At 39.6% G+C, this 17,460-nt stretch overlaps 1 protein-coding gene across 8 annotated transcripts in view; it reads right to left on the reverse strand.

Moving 5' to 3' along the window:
- LOC140205513 (voltage-gated potassium channel KCNC1-like) overlaps positions 1-15,042 on the reverse strand; it is a 79,261-nt gene extending 64,219 nt beyond the window's left edge. For all 8 annotated transcript variants that reach the window (XM_072273134.1, XM_072273137.1, XM_072273135.1 and 5 more), the window contains exon 1: positions 14,389-15,042. In XM_072273134.1, coding sequence (XP_072129235.1) covers positions 14,389-15,042 — 654 coding nt within the window. The remainder of the gene's footprint in view (positions 1-14,388) is intronic.
- Between the last annotated feature and the right edge of the window lie 2,418 nt (positions 15,043-17,460).

Here is a 17,460-nt window from a genome sequence, read left to right on the forward strand (position 1 = left end):
TGGAGATGTAACGTAAAGATTTTAACTCCTCATGTATGTGAAGGATGTGAGAAATAAAGTCAATTCAATTCAATAATTATCATCTTGTTTTGAAACCTTCAGTGATGTGCTTATACTTTCTTTGTGAGGTAACAATGGAGGTCATATGTTTCCCCCAAAGGATATGCTGAGCAGCCTTTGACATTATCAGCTGCAAAACTCACATCAGGCAAACATCGTCCTTACAAAGCTGAATCGCACCAACAATTGTTCATTCTGTTTTTCTTTCCATCATTATCAAGCTAGAAATGGTTACTTGCACAACCTAAAATGGATAGATGGGTTGTATTTCTAAGTATCAGTATTTTCCGTATAAAGGGAGAAAACCTTGACACAGGATCCTAGAATTTGCCGTAAACGATGATTAGACCACAATAACTGCTAACCCATGCTCAATGGGAGCTTAAGGGGAGATAACCCATCTTTCGTGGAGAGATCCCAGTTGGGTGCACTCAGAATTATCGCCCTCACAAAAGAAGTGATTGAAGCATTGACAGCTAGCTAAACCACATCTCCCGATCAACCACTGGAGAAATCAAGTGTCAAAGCACATATGTGGGAAAAAACCTTAAAGAGCTGGTGGCAACTTCAAGCCTTTCAAACAAACACCAAACCTGATGTGGGAAATTTGGTCAGTTATGCAGGGAGCTGCTGCCATTTCTCACTGAATCTGAGCCACTATTTTAACTGAGGCTGTCTTCTCTATCAGTAAATGTAAGGCCAACAATTATTGCCAGTCTGCCTTATCCCTAAAGAGATGACATGACCTTGAAACTGGGAGGACCAGTTGGTGGATTTCCTCGCATGGTGTTACTTGATGATTAAGAAGAAATTGGTGGTATGTGTCCAAGTCAGGCTAGTGTGAGATTTAGAGGGAAATTACTTGCAAGTGCCAGTGGCACAGTGGCACAGAATGCAAGTGGCATTCCCAAGTGCCATCTAGGTAGTAAAAGTCCTCATTTTGGTGGGAGTTGTCAAATAAGATTTTCATAGTTGCCATGGTGTATTTTGCAGTTTTGGGACAGTTCTGCAACCACAGTGAATGTGGCCAACAGAAAATGGAGTGATTAAGTGATGGATTGAGTATCAGGCATACAGGTTGCTTTTTTCTTGATGACATCACCCTTCTTGCATCTTGTTTGAGTTGCACTCAACTACACCGATGAGGAGAGTATTACATCACACATCTGTCTTGTGCCTTGCTGTTGATTGACAGGCAATTAGAAGTCTGGAGGTAGGTGCAATGCTAAACTTTTGAACTGCTCTTGCAACCATAGTATCTATGTGGCTAGCCTTTTTAAATTTCTGGTCAATAGCGGCTCCCAGAATATTGATTGCTGGAAGCTTGGCGATAATAATACGCCGTGTTACTCTCTCTTGTTGGAGATGGTCATTGCCTGCATGATCACCACTAGGCATTTACCAACCTGTGTTTGTCTGGCACTTGCTACTTGTATTCATGAGCAGCCTTAATACCTTAAGTATTGTGAATATAAATAGACAAGTATCAGTGAGCATTGTCACTTCTACCATAGAGGGAAGAAGTTATGAATACAATGTACATAATACAATGTCCTGAGGAATCCTTACAGTGATTTCCTGGACAAAGATTAATCTTCAACAACATCTTGTTCTAGGTATGTCTCTAGCCAACACATGTTTTTCCCTAATAATTTCAGTTTTATCAAGGATCCTTGATGTCACATACATTAAAAAAAAATCAAAGGCAGTATCTCTCATCTTGCCTGTGCAAAGCATTTATTTTCTCCATGTTTCTGATTAGTTTACTTATGAGGCTATCTGGATTTGTGATTTTTTTTATAAGCAGGCCATAACTTGGCAAGTTTCCACATTATCAGATGGATGTCAGTATTGTAAAGGTACTGGAACAATCTAGCTGGAGATGTAGGTCGTTCTGGAGCATAAGCTTCAAGTACTAAAGTACTGGTGCTGCTGGTTCCATTACTTTTGCTATATCCAGTCAAATTAACCACTTATAGGTATCATAGGTAGAGAAACAAGTTGGCTTAAAACTTGTTTCTGTGATGGAGATCTCAGATGGACTCTTGTCCCTGACAGATCTTCCTGAAAGTGATTACAGACACTTCAGCCAAGTACAGATCTCTACCATGTATGAAGAAGAGGCCTTTGTTAACTATTTAATCATCCACATGACTGGATGTGACTTTTTTGACTATTGCATAGCTACATATGTTGTATCTCAATTCTTCTGTGCCATACCTCATCTTTCAATATGTCTGATGTCAATTCTGGCAAGTCTTTCTGCACATGTTGAACCAGTGTTCATGCCTCCAACTTAATCATAATGGAAGAGTGAATGATATGCCACCCCATAAGTTACCAATTGTATTGAATTGGGGTTGTGGTGGAGAGGTGTAGAATATAGCAGGAAAGGCATGGTTTGGTGAGCACAACTGTGTCAAGCTATTGGTTAGCTAGTTTGGAGGTCATTTCACCAAATTTAGATATCAACCCATATCCCCCCATTCATGGAGAGGCCATTGAAAAGTAAGTTAAGTTGGGAGTATCTTTTCCATGCCTGATTCTAGAGGCTCCATTAACACTGAATTCTGTATGCAATTAAATTCTTAACAGTATTGGAGCAGCTTGATATATCCAACTGGCTTGCTGGGCTTTTTCAGAGGGCAGTCAGGAGTCACCCACACTGTGTGTGACTGGATAAGGTTTTCACAACCAGCTCAGAATGGATGTCCAATGATGACAGGAATGGGGGATTTCAAGAAGGAATTACTTTTCTAAACTTTGGAACTCAGTTTGATGTATTGTGTGGTGGAATCTTACTGTTCCTGTACTTCCTTTTGTTCCTTACTTGGGAGTGTTTAGAGGACGTCTTAAATACACATGGAACTGCTTGCAGTGGGTAGATAGGATGAGCTATGTTTAATACTTTTCTGCTTCGTCTTTTCCAGTTACCTAAAGAGTACTTTACTTTATCTGTGATAACTTTTCCACCCCTCACATTGAGGAGGGGCTGGATTGCTCCAAACATAGATCAAAAATTCCAAGGGAAAGAAACTGAAGATTCAAGATTATTTAATGCCATTTCCTGTACACAAGTGTAAAGGAGAACAAAATAATTGATTTGATGCAGCACCAAAAAGCACAAAAGGCAAAGGACAAAATAATACACTTTTCAAAAACACAGTAAATATAAATACACATGATAGCTTATATACATTAATTGATTGCATGTCCATAAAGTGATTCTAGGCCATACATAAGGAAATAATAAAGTAGTGGTGGGTTAGTGGGTGCAGATGTTGATCAGCCATGCTGCCTGGGGTAAGTAGCTGTTTTTGAGTCTGGTGATCCTGGCATGGATGCTACCTCGTCTTCTCCTTGATGGGAGAGGGACAAACAGTTCATGAACAGGGTGGGTGGGATCCTTCCTGACGTTACTGGCCCTTTGCTGGCACCTTTCTGTATGTATGTCCTTGACGGTAGGTAGGCTGGTGCCGGTAATGTGTTGGGCAGTTTTGACTACCTGTGGCAGAGCCTGTGGTAGTTTTGACTACCTGTGGTAGAGTTTCCATACAAGCAGTGATGTAGCTTGTTAGGATGCTCTCTACTGCATATCTGTTGAATGACATGAGTATGGATGTGTAAGGTCCAGCTCTCTTCAGCCCCCTCAGAAAGTGGAGGTGTTGATGAGCTTTCTTGACTGTGTAGGATCTGTTCTGGGACTATGAGAGGTTGTGTTTGATGAGTAGTCCCAGGAGTTTGAAATTGCTCACAGTTCCCACTGCTGTGGTGCCAATGTAAAAAAGGGTGTGAGTGGTGCGAGTTCTCCTGAAATCAATAACCATCCCTTCTGTCTTGTTGACATTAAGGTTATTTGCCTAGCACCTCAGCTCTTCCAGTTTCTTGCTGTAGGGCATCTCATAGTTGGTGATGAGCCCCACACCACTGTCGTGCCATCGGCAAACTTGACGGTGTGATTTTTCGGGTGTTTGGCCAAGTAGTCATGTGTGAGCAGAGTGCACAGCTACAGGTTCAGCACAAGAAGATGAAAATCTATCCTACCCACCTGAAACAGAGTACTTGATGCTGTCTCTAAGTGATTTGTTTCATGATGTCCCGTTTTGAATTAGAAACTGAAAATTCATTGATTGCTGAATACACCCTGAATAGCTTGGCATAATCCCTCTACACACATGCTTGGTTCATACACAAATTCCCCCTCATGACAATCTTGAAAAGGAGAGGAGGGGGACAAATTCTGTGAAGCATGCAATTCGTATTACATAAGTAATTGGATGTTACTTATATCCCAGAACTAATACAGGTCTCTGCAAATACTTAAAACAGCACCTGACTACAGTGCAATCTCATTAGCAAGCAATAGATTTGATTTTAAAATGCCGCAGCAAAAGCATGAAATCAGATGGCTGATGAACAATGCCTTAACATAATTCATAGGCTGGATTTTGCTGAAAAAAAATAATATGTAAGCATGTTTGACATAATGTTCATTTTACGTCATTCCATGTTTTTCCTTGGGCTCTTTTCTCTCTTTAAGAAAGAAGTCCATGACAAATGTATGTAGGATAAATGGAGAGAAGTTATCTTCATGAACGGATGAGTCAAGGGATATAAATTTTAGTAATGGCAAAAAAAAATATGTGTGGGTTTGTAAAGAAAGCTTTCAGAAAAGGAGTACGATCTGAAACTTGTCTCTTGCTGGAGTATTGGAACAATTAATTAGTAATAAATTGTTAATAAATTGCCACAAGGGAAAATAATTTATAACAGCACTGCAAAGAGCAGAAAAATGCTACTGACTAAATTACAGAAGGTAAAGAGCTGTAATCAATCTGATGGGCCAAATGTCCTCCTCTTGTTCCGTGACACTATTTTGCTATGATTCTATGATACTACCCCAGGATTTATGCTTCTGTAATCACCAGATCACATTCCTTATGCTTGTTTAAATGTGTGAATGAAAACTCAGGAGCTGGCAAGCTACAAGCTGACAACCCCATCCATTGTACCAGCACCTTACCCCACAGGTAAGTGCATGTATCCTACAACTAATGATAGGGTTAAATTCAGAGAAAAAAAAGGATACATAAAAATCAGTTTATGTTCCAAAGTTAAAGAATTTTAATTAAAAACACCAAAAATGCAGCAATATAAATTTTGAGTCCACTTTGGACACAAAATTCAACTATTTCAGTGCCTTTATATTTTACATTATGAAATTTTGTGTCATTTTTTATTTAATTAAGGCAAAGGAAGAAAAGTGGAACTTCCTTTGGAATGGTATCACTGCCAACCCTCTCCAGTTCAGATATAGAATAATCAGATGAAGACTATTTTCCTTGACACTGACAGCACAAAATGCCCCAAAATCTAAGAAAGTATTAGAGAACAATTAGGTGACAATTCTCACTTCCTCAGTTGTGAATTCTCTAGATCAGAATCACTGTGAAGTGGTGAATAGTAAGATCCTTAAGGATGGAGAATATTAGAATATATTAGGAGTGTATATTTTATATACAGTGTCTCAATTCATTATTGACTCAATGAACAAATGGACTATTCTAGATATAAATCTGCACAATTGGAGAGAGTTATTAATTATAAGAGGTCTTTAGAGAATACGGATGGTAACATGATGGAATTTTATGTCAAAATTGAAAATGATTTAATTTAATCTGAATACAAGGACTTGAGATTCAAGATTCAAGATTCTTTAATGTCATTTCCAATACTCAAATGTAAAGGAGATTGAAATACTTGTTACTCTGGATCGATGCAGCCAAAAAAAAAACAAAAATAAGATAAAGAACACAATAATAAACAAACCATAATAAATATACTGTAAATATATAAAATAGCTTATATACAGTGTCTATAAAAAGTATTCCCCCCTTGTAAGTTTTCATGTTTGATTGTTTTACAACATTGAATCACAGTGGATTTATTTTGGCTTTTTGATCAACAGAAAAAGACTCTTTCTTGTCAAAGTGAAAACAGGTCTCTACAAAGTAATCTAAATTAATTACAAATATAAAACACAAAATAATTGATTGTATAAGTATTCTCCTCCTTCAAATCAGTATTTAATAGATGCACCTTCGGCAGCAATTACAGCCTTGAGTCTATAGGAATAGGTCTCAATCTGCTTTGCATATCTGGACACAGCAAGTTTTCCCCATTCTTCTTTAAAAACTGCTCAAATTCTGTCAGATTGCAAGGGTATCATGAGTGAACAGCCCTTTTTCGAGTCCGGCCACAAATTCTCAATTGGATTGAGGTCTGGACTCTGACTTGACCATTCCAAGACATTAACTTTGTTATTTTTAAGCCATTCCTGTATAGCTTTGGCTTTATACTTGGGGTCATTGTCTTGCTGGAAAACGAATCTTCCCCCAAGTTGCAGTTCTCTTGCAGACTGCATCAGGTTTTCCTCCAGAATTTCTCTGTATTTTGCTGCATTCATTTTACAAGCCTGTTGCAATGCCTGTTGTAGAGCCTGCTGCAGTGAAGCATCCCACAGCATGATGCAGCCACCACCATGCTTCAAGGTAGGGATTGGTTGTTTTTAATGATGTGCGGCGTTTGGCTTATGCCAAATGCAGCTTTTAGTTTGATGGCCAAAAAGCTCAATTTTAGTTTCATCAGACCATCGAACCTTCTTCCAGTTGACTTCAGAGTCTCTCACATGCCTTCTGGCAAACTCTAGCTGAGATTTCATGTGAGTTTTTTTCAACAATGGCTTTCTCTATACCACTCTCCCAGAAAGCTGTGACTGGTGAATCACCCAGACAACAGTTGTTGTATGCACAGTCTCTTCCATCTCAGCCACTGAAGCTTGTAACTGCTCCAGAGTTGTCATAGGTGTCTTGATGGCCTCCCTCAGTAGTCTCATTCTTGCAAGGTCATTCAGTTTTCCAGGATGGCCTACTCGAGGCTGATTTTTAGCTGTGCCATATGCTTTCATGGCTGTGCCATGACTGACTTAACTGTACTCCAAGGGATATTCAATGACTGGAAAATGTTCTTGGATCCATCTCCTGATCTGTGCTTTTCAATAACCTTTTGGCAGAGTTGCTTGGAGTGTTCCTTTGTCTTCACAGTGTAGTTTTTGCCAGAATACTGACTCACCAGCAGTTGGACCTTCCAGATACCTGTGTATTTTTACTACAATCAATTGAAACACCTCAACTGCACTCAGGTCTCCAAAAACAGATCTCCGTTTAACTAATTATGTGACTTCTAAAATCAATTGGCTAAACAGTGATGATTTGGTGTGTCATATTAAAGGGGGTGAATACTTATGCAATCAATCATTTTGTGTTTTATATTTGTAATTAATTTAGATCACTTTGTAGAGATTTGTTTACACTTTGACACGAAAGAATCTTTTTCCGGTGATCAGTGTCAAAAACAGCCAAATTAAATCCACTTCGATTCAATGGTGTAAAACAATAAAACATGAAAACTTCCAAGGGCAGTGAGTACTTTTTATAGGCACTGTACATACTATAGATTGATTGTATGTCCATAAGGTGACACTAGGCATAGGAGTGTCTGTAAATAAGGTGACTGACAGGAAATGATAAAGTAGTGCTGGTGGGGTGTGTGGAGGATAGAGTTAATGGATAGAGAAAGCAGCAGTATGTCATGGTATATGGGGACAATATATTAAAATGTATGCAAGTAATGGCCAACTATTATTAAATTAATATATATAGCTTTCAAGCAAGATTTATATCCCTTTAAGACATAAAAACTCAGTGAGGAAGGTGATCACATCTAATGAAAATTGTTGTCATAAATTGTTGCAAGGGAAAATTGTTGTCAAAAAGTGCAGTAAACCTGACAACAGGGAAATTAATCAGATTAATACCATATTTTCTTTAAAATATGCTGTTTTTATGAAGCTTGATGGAGTAGATTTGGGGATGACTTTTTCCGATGACTGAAATGTCTAGGACCAGGGATTATAGTCTCAAAATAAGATATTGGCTATTTAGGACTGAGGTGAAAAGAAAATTCTTCAGTATGCAGAGTCCTCCACACTAGAGTGCTATTAAATGTCAGTCAACATAGTTCGTTCAATACATAGATAGATTGATTCAATTTGTGGATATTAAAGGAAATAGAGTTAGTATAGGAATGTAGCATTGTAGTAAAATATAAGACATGATTTTACTGAATAATGAATGAGCATGAGAAGGTTCAAGTGACCTAGATTTGTAGACATAGAAAGAAGGTTGTTTAAAATGACAATTGCAAAGAAATCTACTGATATACCCAATACACAATCTAAAAGTGAGCTAAGATATGATATTTAACATCACCATCATAATATTAAGATATTCAATGTAAAATTAATAATCATTTGAAAAATGGAAACAAGTTGGCAATGGAGTGTGAGAAACAAAGGAAAATAGTTTGAAGATAAGGAGTCAGCTATCTAAAGTGGAGGTGCTGAAATTCTTTTTCATTGAGGATAACAAATCTCTGGAATTTTCTGCTCCAGTAGGATGGGGAGTCCCAGTCATTAGAAGTATTTAAGATGGAGGTAGATGGTTTTATGAAAGATTAAGGGAATTGGTGTTTTGGGGAACTGGCACGAAGGAGGAGTTGAAGCTAATGTAGATTAGCTATAAGAACTTCAAATGGTGGGGCAGGTTCAAAGGGTCAAGGGGCCTAATATTGCTTCTAATTTTTTCAGTTCTTGTGTTCTGGAAACACTTTACCTTGGTTTTAAGAAAGGAAGTGAACATTAGGTTTGTAAAATCAGTAGAAGGTGTTTATGTCCATTCATCTCAATTCAAGAGATGAGAATTAATAAATTATTCAAACTTATGGTTGACAAACCACTAGAATGAAATGGTTAAAATTCTAGATTCAGATTTGAAAGGGATACTAATTATAAGAGAAGCCTTTAGAGAACACTGATCGTAACATGATGCAATTTTATGTCAAAATTGAAAATGATTTAGTTTAATCTGAATCCAGGGACTTAAGATCCAAGATTCAAGATTGTTTAATGTCATTTCCAGTACACAAGTGTAAAGGAGATTGAAATACTTGTTACTCTGGATCCAATGCAACCAAAAAAAAAAAAACAAAAATAAGATACAGAACACAATAATATACAAAATATAATAAATATAAATACATAAAATAACGTACGTACATACTTTAGATTGATTGTATGCCCATAAAGTGACACTAGGCCCAGGAGTGTCTGTAGAAATTATAAAGTAGTGGTGGTGTGGGGTGTGGAGAGTTGGGTTAATGGATGGAGGAAGCAAACTATGCAGCAGCAATAGGCCTTGGTATAGAGAAACAATATATTAAGTATCCATATTTAACCACTAAAATGAAGTGGTTATATTTCTGGATTCAGACTGATATGGTGAAGAATATTACTAGTGCAGAAAGACATGAGGAAATCTGTAAAATTTGTTATAAATCTATTATCAAATTGAAAGATTTAAAGAGGAAAAACATGAAGAAAGTGTTATAATAATTTATCATTATTGAGATGGTGATCTAGCAAATAACAGGATAAACAGATATTCCAATATATTTACTGAAGTATAACTTTGGTAGGTGACCAAAAGGTGGCAAAATTTCAATTTTGTTCAAAAATTGAGCAAAGGAATTACAGGTACATTAAGCTTCAGTCTATAATGTGGGTAACTGGGATCAGTTCCCGTTATTTTTTGCTAAAAGGAAGTCACTCTTGATGTATTTTATATCTGCTGAAATCATACAAGAAAACAAATACAGAAAATTTACAGAATGTAATTTTGTATAGATGTTCTAAAAGGAGTCAAATGGGAAGTGCATGGCAAAGACAAATGCATGCAAAATTAAGACGAATATTGCCAAATAGGTAGGTAGAAGGAGATGAAGAAGTGAGGTACTTTTTAGTCTGGTGAAGGATGAGTTGTGCCTTACAAGAGCTTAAACTGGGATTGTCTATATATTGTCAATAATTGTCAATCCAGCTTCATTATATTTTTCTATCAATTTTCCCATTATTAATGTCTATTTATAATGGAAACTGCATGTGTAAACTATCCCTTACCTACAAAATACAAAGTAATTTCTGTTGAGTTTGTTGAAGTAAAAGTTTTTTTTTTGCAGTAGTAGCTATAGAATTGGGAAATCAAAACTGAGGCACGATAGTGTATAAATAGTAATGAAATTGGAGAGTGAACATATCAATAAAAATAATATGTATCCTTTTAAAATGGAGTCTGAGTTGCACTTGCATGTCTTGGTCAGACGTTTCTTAAAGTCTCATGTCACCTCAACAGTACAGATGACCTTGACTACCTGGGTGCAAAAAAGGTGAAAAATTGATTCATTCCCTCTTTAATTTGGGGGTGGGGGGATGAGAGAGGTGTAGGTAGCAAAATTTGAGGGAATCCCAGACTGCAATAAGGATTACAGTCTTAAAGAATGACAATCACACCACAAATACAGTTCAATGGAGAAAATAAAATGTGAGTTTAATTATTTTGGAAGCAAAATAAAGGCATCATAAATGATATAGGATGAAAGGCTCAATAGAGTAGCTCATGACTGTCACAGCTCCCATAATTTGGGTTCAGTTTGACCTCAGCTGCAGCCTGTGACTGAAAGGGTTTCATCTAGATGTTCTGGCTTTCCCCCACATCCATGATGGGTTGGTAGGTTAGTTGGCCACTGTGAATTACCTGATGTGTGTTGATGAGTGGTAGAAATGTTGATGGGAATGTGGGGAAAATAAAATTCAATTAGAGGAGGGTTGGCAAAAATTAGTTCTTGTCGGTCAGCGCAGATGTTGCTAGGCTGAAGGGCCTGATTTCTTGCTAAGTCTACAGCTTTGTGTTGGTGCAAAGAAAAAGCACCAGAAGAAATCAAAACAGAATTTGTTACTTTATGATCTGAGCCTTAACTATGCTACAAAATGACGTCAATTTGAATTTGCAGAGAGTTTAAGTATTTTGTTATATTGTGTGGATTTTTGGCAGCTCATTGCATGGAGAATAGAAACTCAGTGGAAGTAAGCAATATGAACTCGAGAATAACGTTATGAAGGATGATAGTTTCAGAGTCTGAAGTTCCTACCCACAAAATTTTGAGGACCCTTTGTAAGAGAGAGGTTTCTCTTACAATGGTTTAAGAAGTGGTTCACCACTAATACCTCAAGAGAAATGAAGGATGCTGAGAAATGTTGGTCTAGTTGGTGATATTCACATTAATGCATAAAGGTGTTTTTTCTCCCCTATAATGATCTGTAATTTAGGACAAAATTGCCATCAAGCATGTGCCTTAGATACTATCAGCACCAGTATCTGGACAATTAGTTCAATTCTATGCAGGGTCAAAGCTATAAGATTTGACTTCTATCTCAAAAATCTGCTTGGGTTTGATCCCAGTTTCCAGGGGTGAAGGGGCACCAGGTGACCTGTTGTGTGATCTAACTTCAACGTGACTATTCCTTTAAAGAAGAACTGGTGAGAAGTTGTTTGGTTTAGTGCCCTGAGCACAAAGAGAGGCTGATCACATAGATGACGTTAGAACGAATGTGCTCTGTCTTCCCCAACAACCACACTCTTAACCCTCAACTCACATCCACTGTCAACTAGAACCAAGTTTGTGTCTAACATATTTTCTCCTTCAGATATTGTTTTTCAAGACCGTAGAGAAGGAGGCTAAAATTTGTCAAATTATTAATTTAGCAACACTAAGGAAGGTCAAATGAAAAACCATCTAACCTGCTAGAAACTCTTTCTGAACGCTGCGCTCCATATTTTTATTATTCTTCCAAAGAAACTTGTCCATGTATATTTCCTACTCCTCCCTCGCCTAATCCAACCCTTGAGAATTTCATTTAGAATGAATGGTCCCGATTTTAATGTGCAGTTACCTAGCTTGTTCTGCATTGGTCCCCTGTCAATTGTGAATTCATTCAAGAATAAGAAAACCATAAAAACGCAACAGAGAGCAAAACGAGAATGTAAACGATCCTGCGGAATTAATTATAAACATTGATTACGGAGAGGTCCTTCCATATTATCGCTTATGCCATTGTCATTAAATTATTACCTCTTTTTTGTTTCTCGCGCTGAAAAGACATTTTCCAAGGCATGCTATTTACAACATTGCGTTAACTAAACCAGGTAACTTATATTGTTACTTTAAAAAAAGACCCTTGCTGGTTGATGTTGGTTGGGGCTTTCCATCCATGAACGTTGTTTGTTATTTTTAATTTCTTGAGATAAGGATCTCATACCAGCTCCTGCAGCAATTTGTGGACAACCTGTAAGACAAGTCTTGTTTAATGTTCAGGAAGGCGCATTATTTCAGATTCAAGGTCAAATGATCTGTCTGAGCACTGCATCAAACTAAACGGTTAATTGCCAAGCTTCAGAGAACCACTGCTGGGCGACGACGTTGTCTGTCTGGCTGTATTCTGCGGCTGGTTTAATCAGCTGTTCCCTTTCCTACTGCAGAGATTTCGGGAAAATCGGACGTTGTGCGAGGTACCACCTGCTGGAACATCGAGGAAACACTCGCTGGTTCCTGAAAGTCTCGACCTTGCCCCTTGGTGCCTTTCTCTAGGAATTCTCTGAGGTAGTACAGTAAAATAACAGGCAGAAATGTGTTTCTGGTGCAGTCAGAGGGAGATAAATGAGAGGAACTACTCCTGGAAATAATAACGGAAGGAATCACATTAGACATCTTGGAAAAGGCATCCTCGTGTCGCTGGTGAACCTTTCTTACAAACACAAACACGGATTGCTGTGCTTTATGCACGGGAGGGAGAAGTTTTGACTCCGGGTTACATTGCAATCAACAAGTAGCATGTAAAAATACTGCAAATAAATAGGGATATCGGTTTCACGATGTGTATTTCCGCTTTCTCCTGCCCGTATCCCTATAATCGTTATCTAAATTCTTTCGGAAACCGGCGCAATAAATATAGTCTGTGCTCGCACGTTAGCAGGAGGACGTGAATTAGATGCGGCTTTTCAATATCGGTTACGTTGTTAGTGAATACAGTGAACGATTTTGCACCCGAGCAGAATACGGATTCTTACCATATCTGAAATAAGTGGTTTTGTTCTTTGGGCGCTAAGGTGATTGAGTGATTTGAGTGCTTGTCTGGAACCTGCACATTGTCATTAGTCCCTGAATAATCTGCAAATCGATAACCTTCATTTTCTGAGGTCAGCGATAGCACAACATCTTATAGAGCAATAAACAAAAAAAATGTGTTTTAAAACTGGGGGCACATGACAGTCGCTCCCAAGAGCTTTAAGATTAGATAAATAATTATCGGCAATTTAACATTAAATCTCACAAACTGTAGAACTGCTGAAATACACTCTGGCACTTGTGGATGCTTTTCTTTGTAATAGTCTTTGCTGTAAATACTGTTGCGTTATTCTTGCTATTTCTAGCCGGAGTTTCTTTAAGAGAAAATAGATCGAAGCCCAGTGTCGTGATTCATTATCTCCTTTCAGTAAGATGATCCACAATTCTTTTTTTTTCAAAAAGTATTTAAACCCAGGATTTGAGGTTAAAGTGGCGACTCTCAGGTTCCTCTGCAGTCTGCACCCACAGTGTGCGCCTCTGGAATATCAATGAGCCCCAATCTGAAGCGCACTCCCGCTGTGCATGAGCACTGTTTCTTCCACAAGAAGGACTAGGTCTCCGAATTAAAAATAACCCCTGCTTTCCAATATACGCAGATGCTTGAACCCCGTCCAACAAACATATCAATTTAATTAACAATTTCCAATATTTGTATCTTTAGAACGCAATACACACAGGAAGACAGTTCCTCAGCAAACGTTACCAGGTGCTGAAAAAAATGGACTTTTTGTGCTAATCTGAACCATCTATCTGAAACCTCTTCCCACCGTATGCGCTGAGCGAGACTACATTTATTGGTAGTCCGCGCAGTTTTGCAACAGCCACGACTTGGCTCCATAAACCTGCTGCAATCTGCAATCTTCTCACTTCGCTGTACCAAAACGAGAAGTACAGGATCTCAATCTGGATCTCCTGGATTCTTCATGCAATCATTCTGCATTCCCAGGAACTCCATGTAGTTTTGACTATTGGTCTCCCTTCCACACTTATCTCCCACCCTACCTTCACCACCCGCGCCTCCCTAAATCCGCTCTTTCTATATTACTTCAATGGAAACTTGCCACTTACATTCTTTCATTTAAGATGCTTCTAGAAATTGAACTCCCCCTGCCCCTATTCATTTAACCAACAGGTTCTTAAGCGTAGTTCATAGTTAAATGCTGCAGAGCCTTGCTGAGTATTTTCCCTTACCCGTGCATATTTAGATGAATAGGGGTCTTCAAAGAGAGCCCAGATGCGGCGTTGCCATTTCCTCCACCAACAGGCTTTCGCTCCCGCTTCAGGGGAACAGTCTCCGAGGGCGAGGCGCTTCGTGTCCAGCTCGTCCTCCGAGTCCCCCACCCCGTCTCCTCCGCCGCCGCCGTCGCCATCGCCGCTGTTGAGATCGGGAGACTCGAAGCTGTCCAGAGCCTCCTCGGCGTCTCGGTGTTGCCGGTAAGTCATCCAGCAGCAAGGCTCAACGTCAGTCTCGTCGATGCCCCAGAAGGCGATCTCCTCCTCGTACAGGGGTCCGCACACGTCGGCCGGACAGTGCAGTTTCCCCGTGCGGTAGTAGTTGAGGATGTGAGCGAAGACCCCCGGGTGGCGGTCGAAGAAGAACTCGCCCGCCTTGGGGTCGTAGTCGAAATTGGCGAAGGCGCCGGGCTCGGTGAGCCATGCCAGCCGAGTGCCGGGTAGGGTCTTCAGGGTGCTCCGGTACGTTTCGTGCCTAGTCCCTCCCACGTTTATCACGATGCGATCGTTGTCGTCGCCCATGCCCATCTCCTCGACCAGACATGTCGCGGAGGGAGGTCGTTTTCCTGGTGTACTGCCGCGGGAGGTGGAGACGTGCACTGAGCTGATCATTCAGCACCGCGGCCAGCGGCCAGGCATCTGTCCGCCGTCCCTCCGCCTTCTCCCCGCCTCTTTCCTCGCCCCAGCGCTGACCTTTCTCCTTCTCCCCAGGCTCAGGTATAGCCACCTCCTCTGTCGTGCAAACCGATCACACAGCTTCGATGTTGATCGATCAGGTGATGCTCTTACATTGTTCGGCTCGGCGGAGGCCGGCTCTGCTGGAAGGAAGCGAGCGAGAGGAAGAAAAGACAGCGCATTGGAAGGAGGAGCTCGTTGTTCTCCGTCTCCGCTGGCAGCAGCGCTGCGCAGCCGTGAATTCAGGTCCACGCCACCATCACCAACAACTCCCCCCCACCCCTCCGCACCCCAAACACCATCACCGCCTCCTTCATGCACCGTGCGCCGTCCTAGAAACCGTGACAACTGTCAGAAGGTTGCTTCATGAACCGCACTAACATTGAGGTGTGCTTCCAACTGGAAAGCCACAATACCGCTCGAAAATAGCGATACTTCACTGTTCCAATTCAGTTTTTTTTAGATTATAAAAAAACACTTGATTTTAGGGTGATGGTTTGACAAACCAGCGATTAGCGCAAAACATAATTGTGCACGGATCTACTTGTATACTGTATATATAAATTGTCCTCACAAACGCATTACCTCCAGCAGGTACACAGATTTGCACAAAATATAAAAACACACACACACACACACACACACACAACATGCCAATGCATGTGTAAACCAATGGTTGTGTGTTCATTGATAGTGCGGTCGCAAATCACATACACACGGCCCTTACGGTTTTGACACAGGTGATTAAATTTTACAGCTCTGTAGAGCTGAGGGTTAGTTTCCCAGAGCACGCCGACAGATATTTCTGCCGTACGGACCTCAGTGTCGATCACGCAGACTCTATACTGTATTTCAAAGGTCGTTACAGTTTCTGTTGTGGTATATCAATTTCAGAGTCACACAAAACCTTATTAATATTGTCCGGGAATGGATTACAGGGTTGTATCAAAGGACTTAGATGATATGTTATCCAAAAGAAAAGTCATTTTAGCTTCTGAATGTCATCAGAAATACAAGATAGATTTTACTATCATTAACAGTTGGCAAGGACGTGTGAGTTGGTATCAAACACAATGCGCAGGTCTCATTTCCTTTGAGGAAATGTTGCTGCATGTTTTGTGCCTTGTGTACTGAATTATGTCACGCTTAAGAAATTAAATGAACGTTTTGTTTTGTACGTGTTTTGTGGTGTGAGGGTGTCCTTTTTGTACTTCTCTTGGAATATTAAAATAGTATAGTAGAATCCTTTTACATTAGCGAAATGAGTCAGAACTTTTTTTCTTTTTTACTTTTGTATTTTCTTATATACTAACTAAATGTGTACGTGCATCACTTGCTGGGCTCACTGTATTGTACCATACTGTAATTGATCAGGAAAGTAACCATTCGCCTTTCTCAAACGGTGTAACAGTTCTAAAGGCAACAAAATGTGTAGTTGTTCTGGCCGCAATAGCAGCTAGACTCCAAAGAGAGTTGAATTATCATTGCCGAACAGCATACATTCCTGACCTTTGATAGTCAACCAGTATCCACAAGAGTTAGTGCCGGAATGGGATGAAACATCATCGTCACCAAAGAAGCATAGATGCACCACAACTCACAGGATACAGTGCAGCCCAGGACAGATCAACCTGGTTGAATGGTATTTCCATCACCTTCCATCATCTGTCTGTGCCCTGTGCTGCATTATCTACAACTTAAAAGATCTCCCATGGCTCCTTTGAAACCGCCTCTCTCCTCTCCACTGAATCAAATATTGAAACCCAAAATCATCTCAAAGCTGTTTGAGTCTTTAGGACATTTAGTAGTGCTTTCATTCAATGAAATAAACTTGTTTTAATATAAATAAAATATAATTCTATTGAAATATTCTCTATGGTGAATTTTATATACATATTTTATGGGCCACATGTGTATTCCATATTGACACAGATGTTCCTTTTCTAAGTGAATTTTGTTCATTTTTATTGTCAGTTGTAAACTGTGGTTTATCTGTTATGGGTGTTCATGTACTCTTGCTCTCTACAGAGTGGCTTGTTTCTAAATTACACTATGGGTCAGCTCTTTTGGAATCAGCCCCTCCACTTGGATTCATCTCTCTGGTCTCCAAACTCCTTTACATACATAAACTTTGCATATCTCTGCCCAATACAATAAATTTCACAATATTAACCAGTGATAAATAATAACCCTGATTCTGATCTGCGTGACACCACCTAAGATCTAATCAGCATCTGGAGTTCACGATCTGAATTAAGGGCAGCAGATCCAAAGGACAAACAAGTCTTGGGGGGGAAAAGTCCAACCTATAGAATGTTCCTGACAGTGTTTGACAGATGGTGAAGCTAGAACAAA

This window comes from Mobula birostris, chromosome 11 (genome assembly GCF_030028105.1).
Source record: "Mobula birostris isolate sMobBir1 chromosome 11, sMobBir1.hap1, whole genome shotgun sequence".
In the NCBI taxonomy this organism is placed as follows: domain Eukaryota; kingdom Metazoa; phylum Chordata; class Chondrichthyes; order Myliobatiformes; family Myliobatidae; genus Mobula; species Mobula birostris.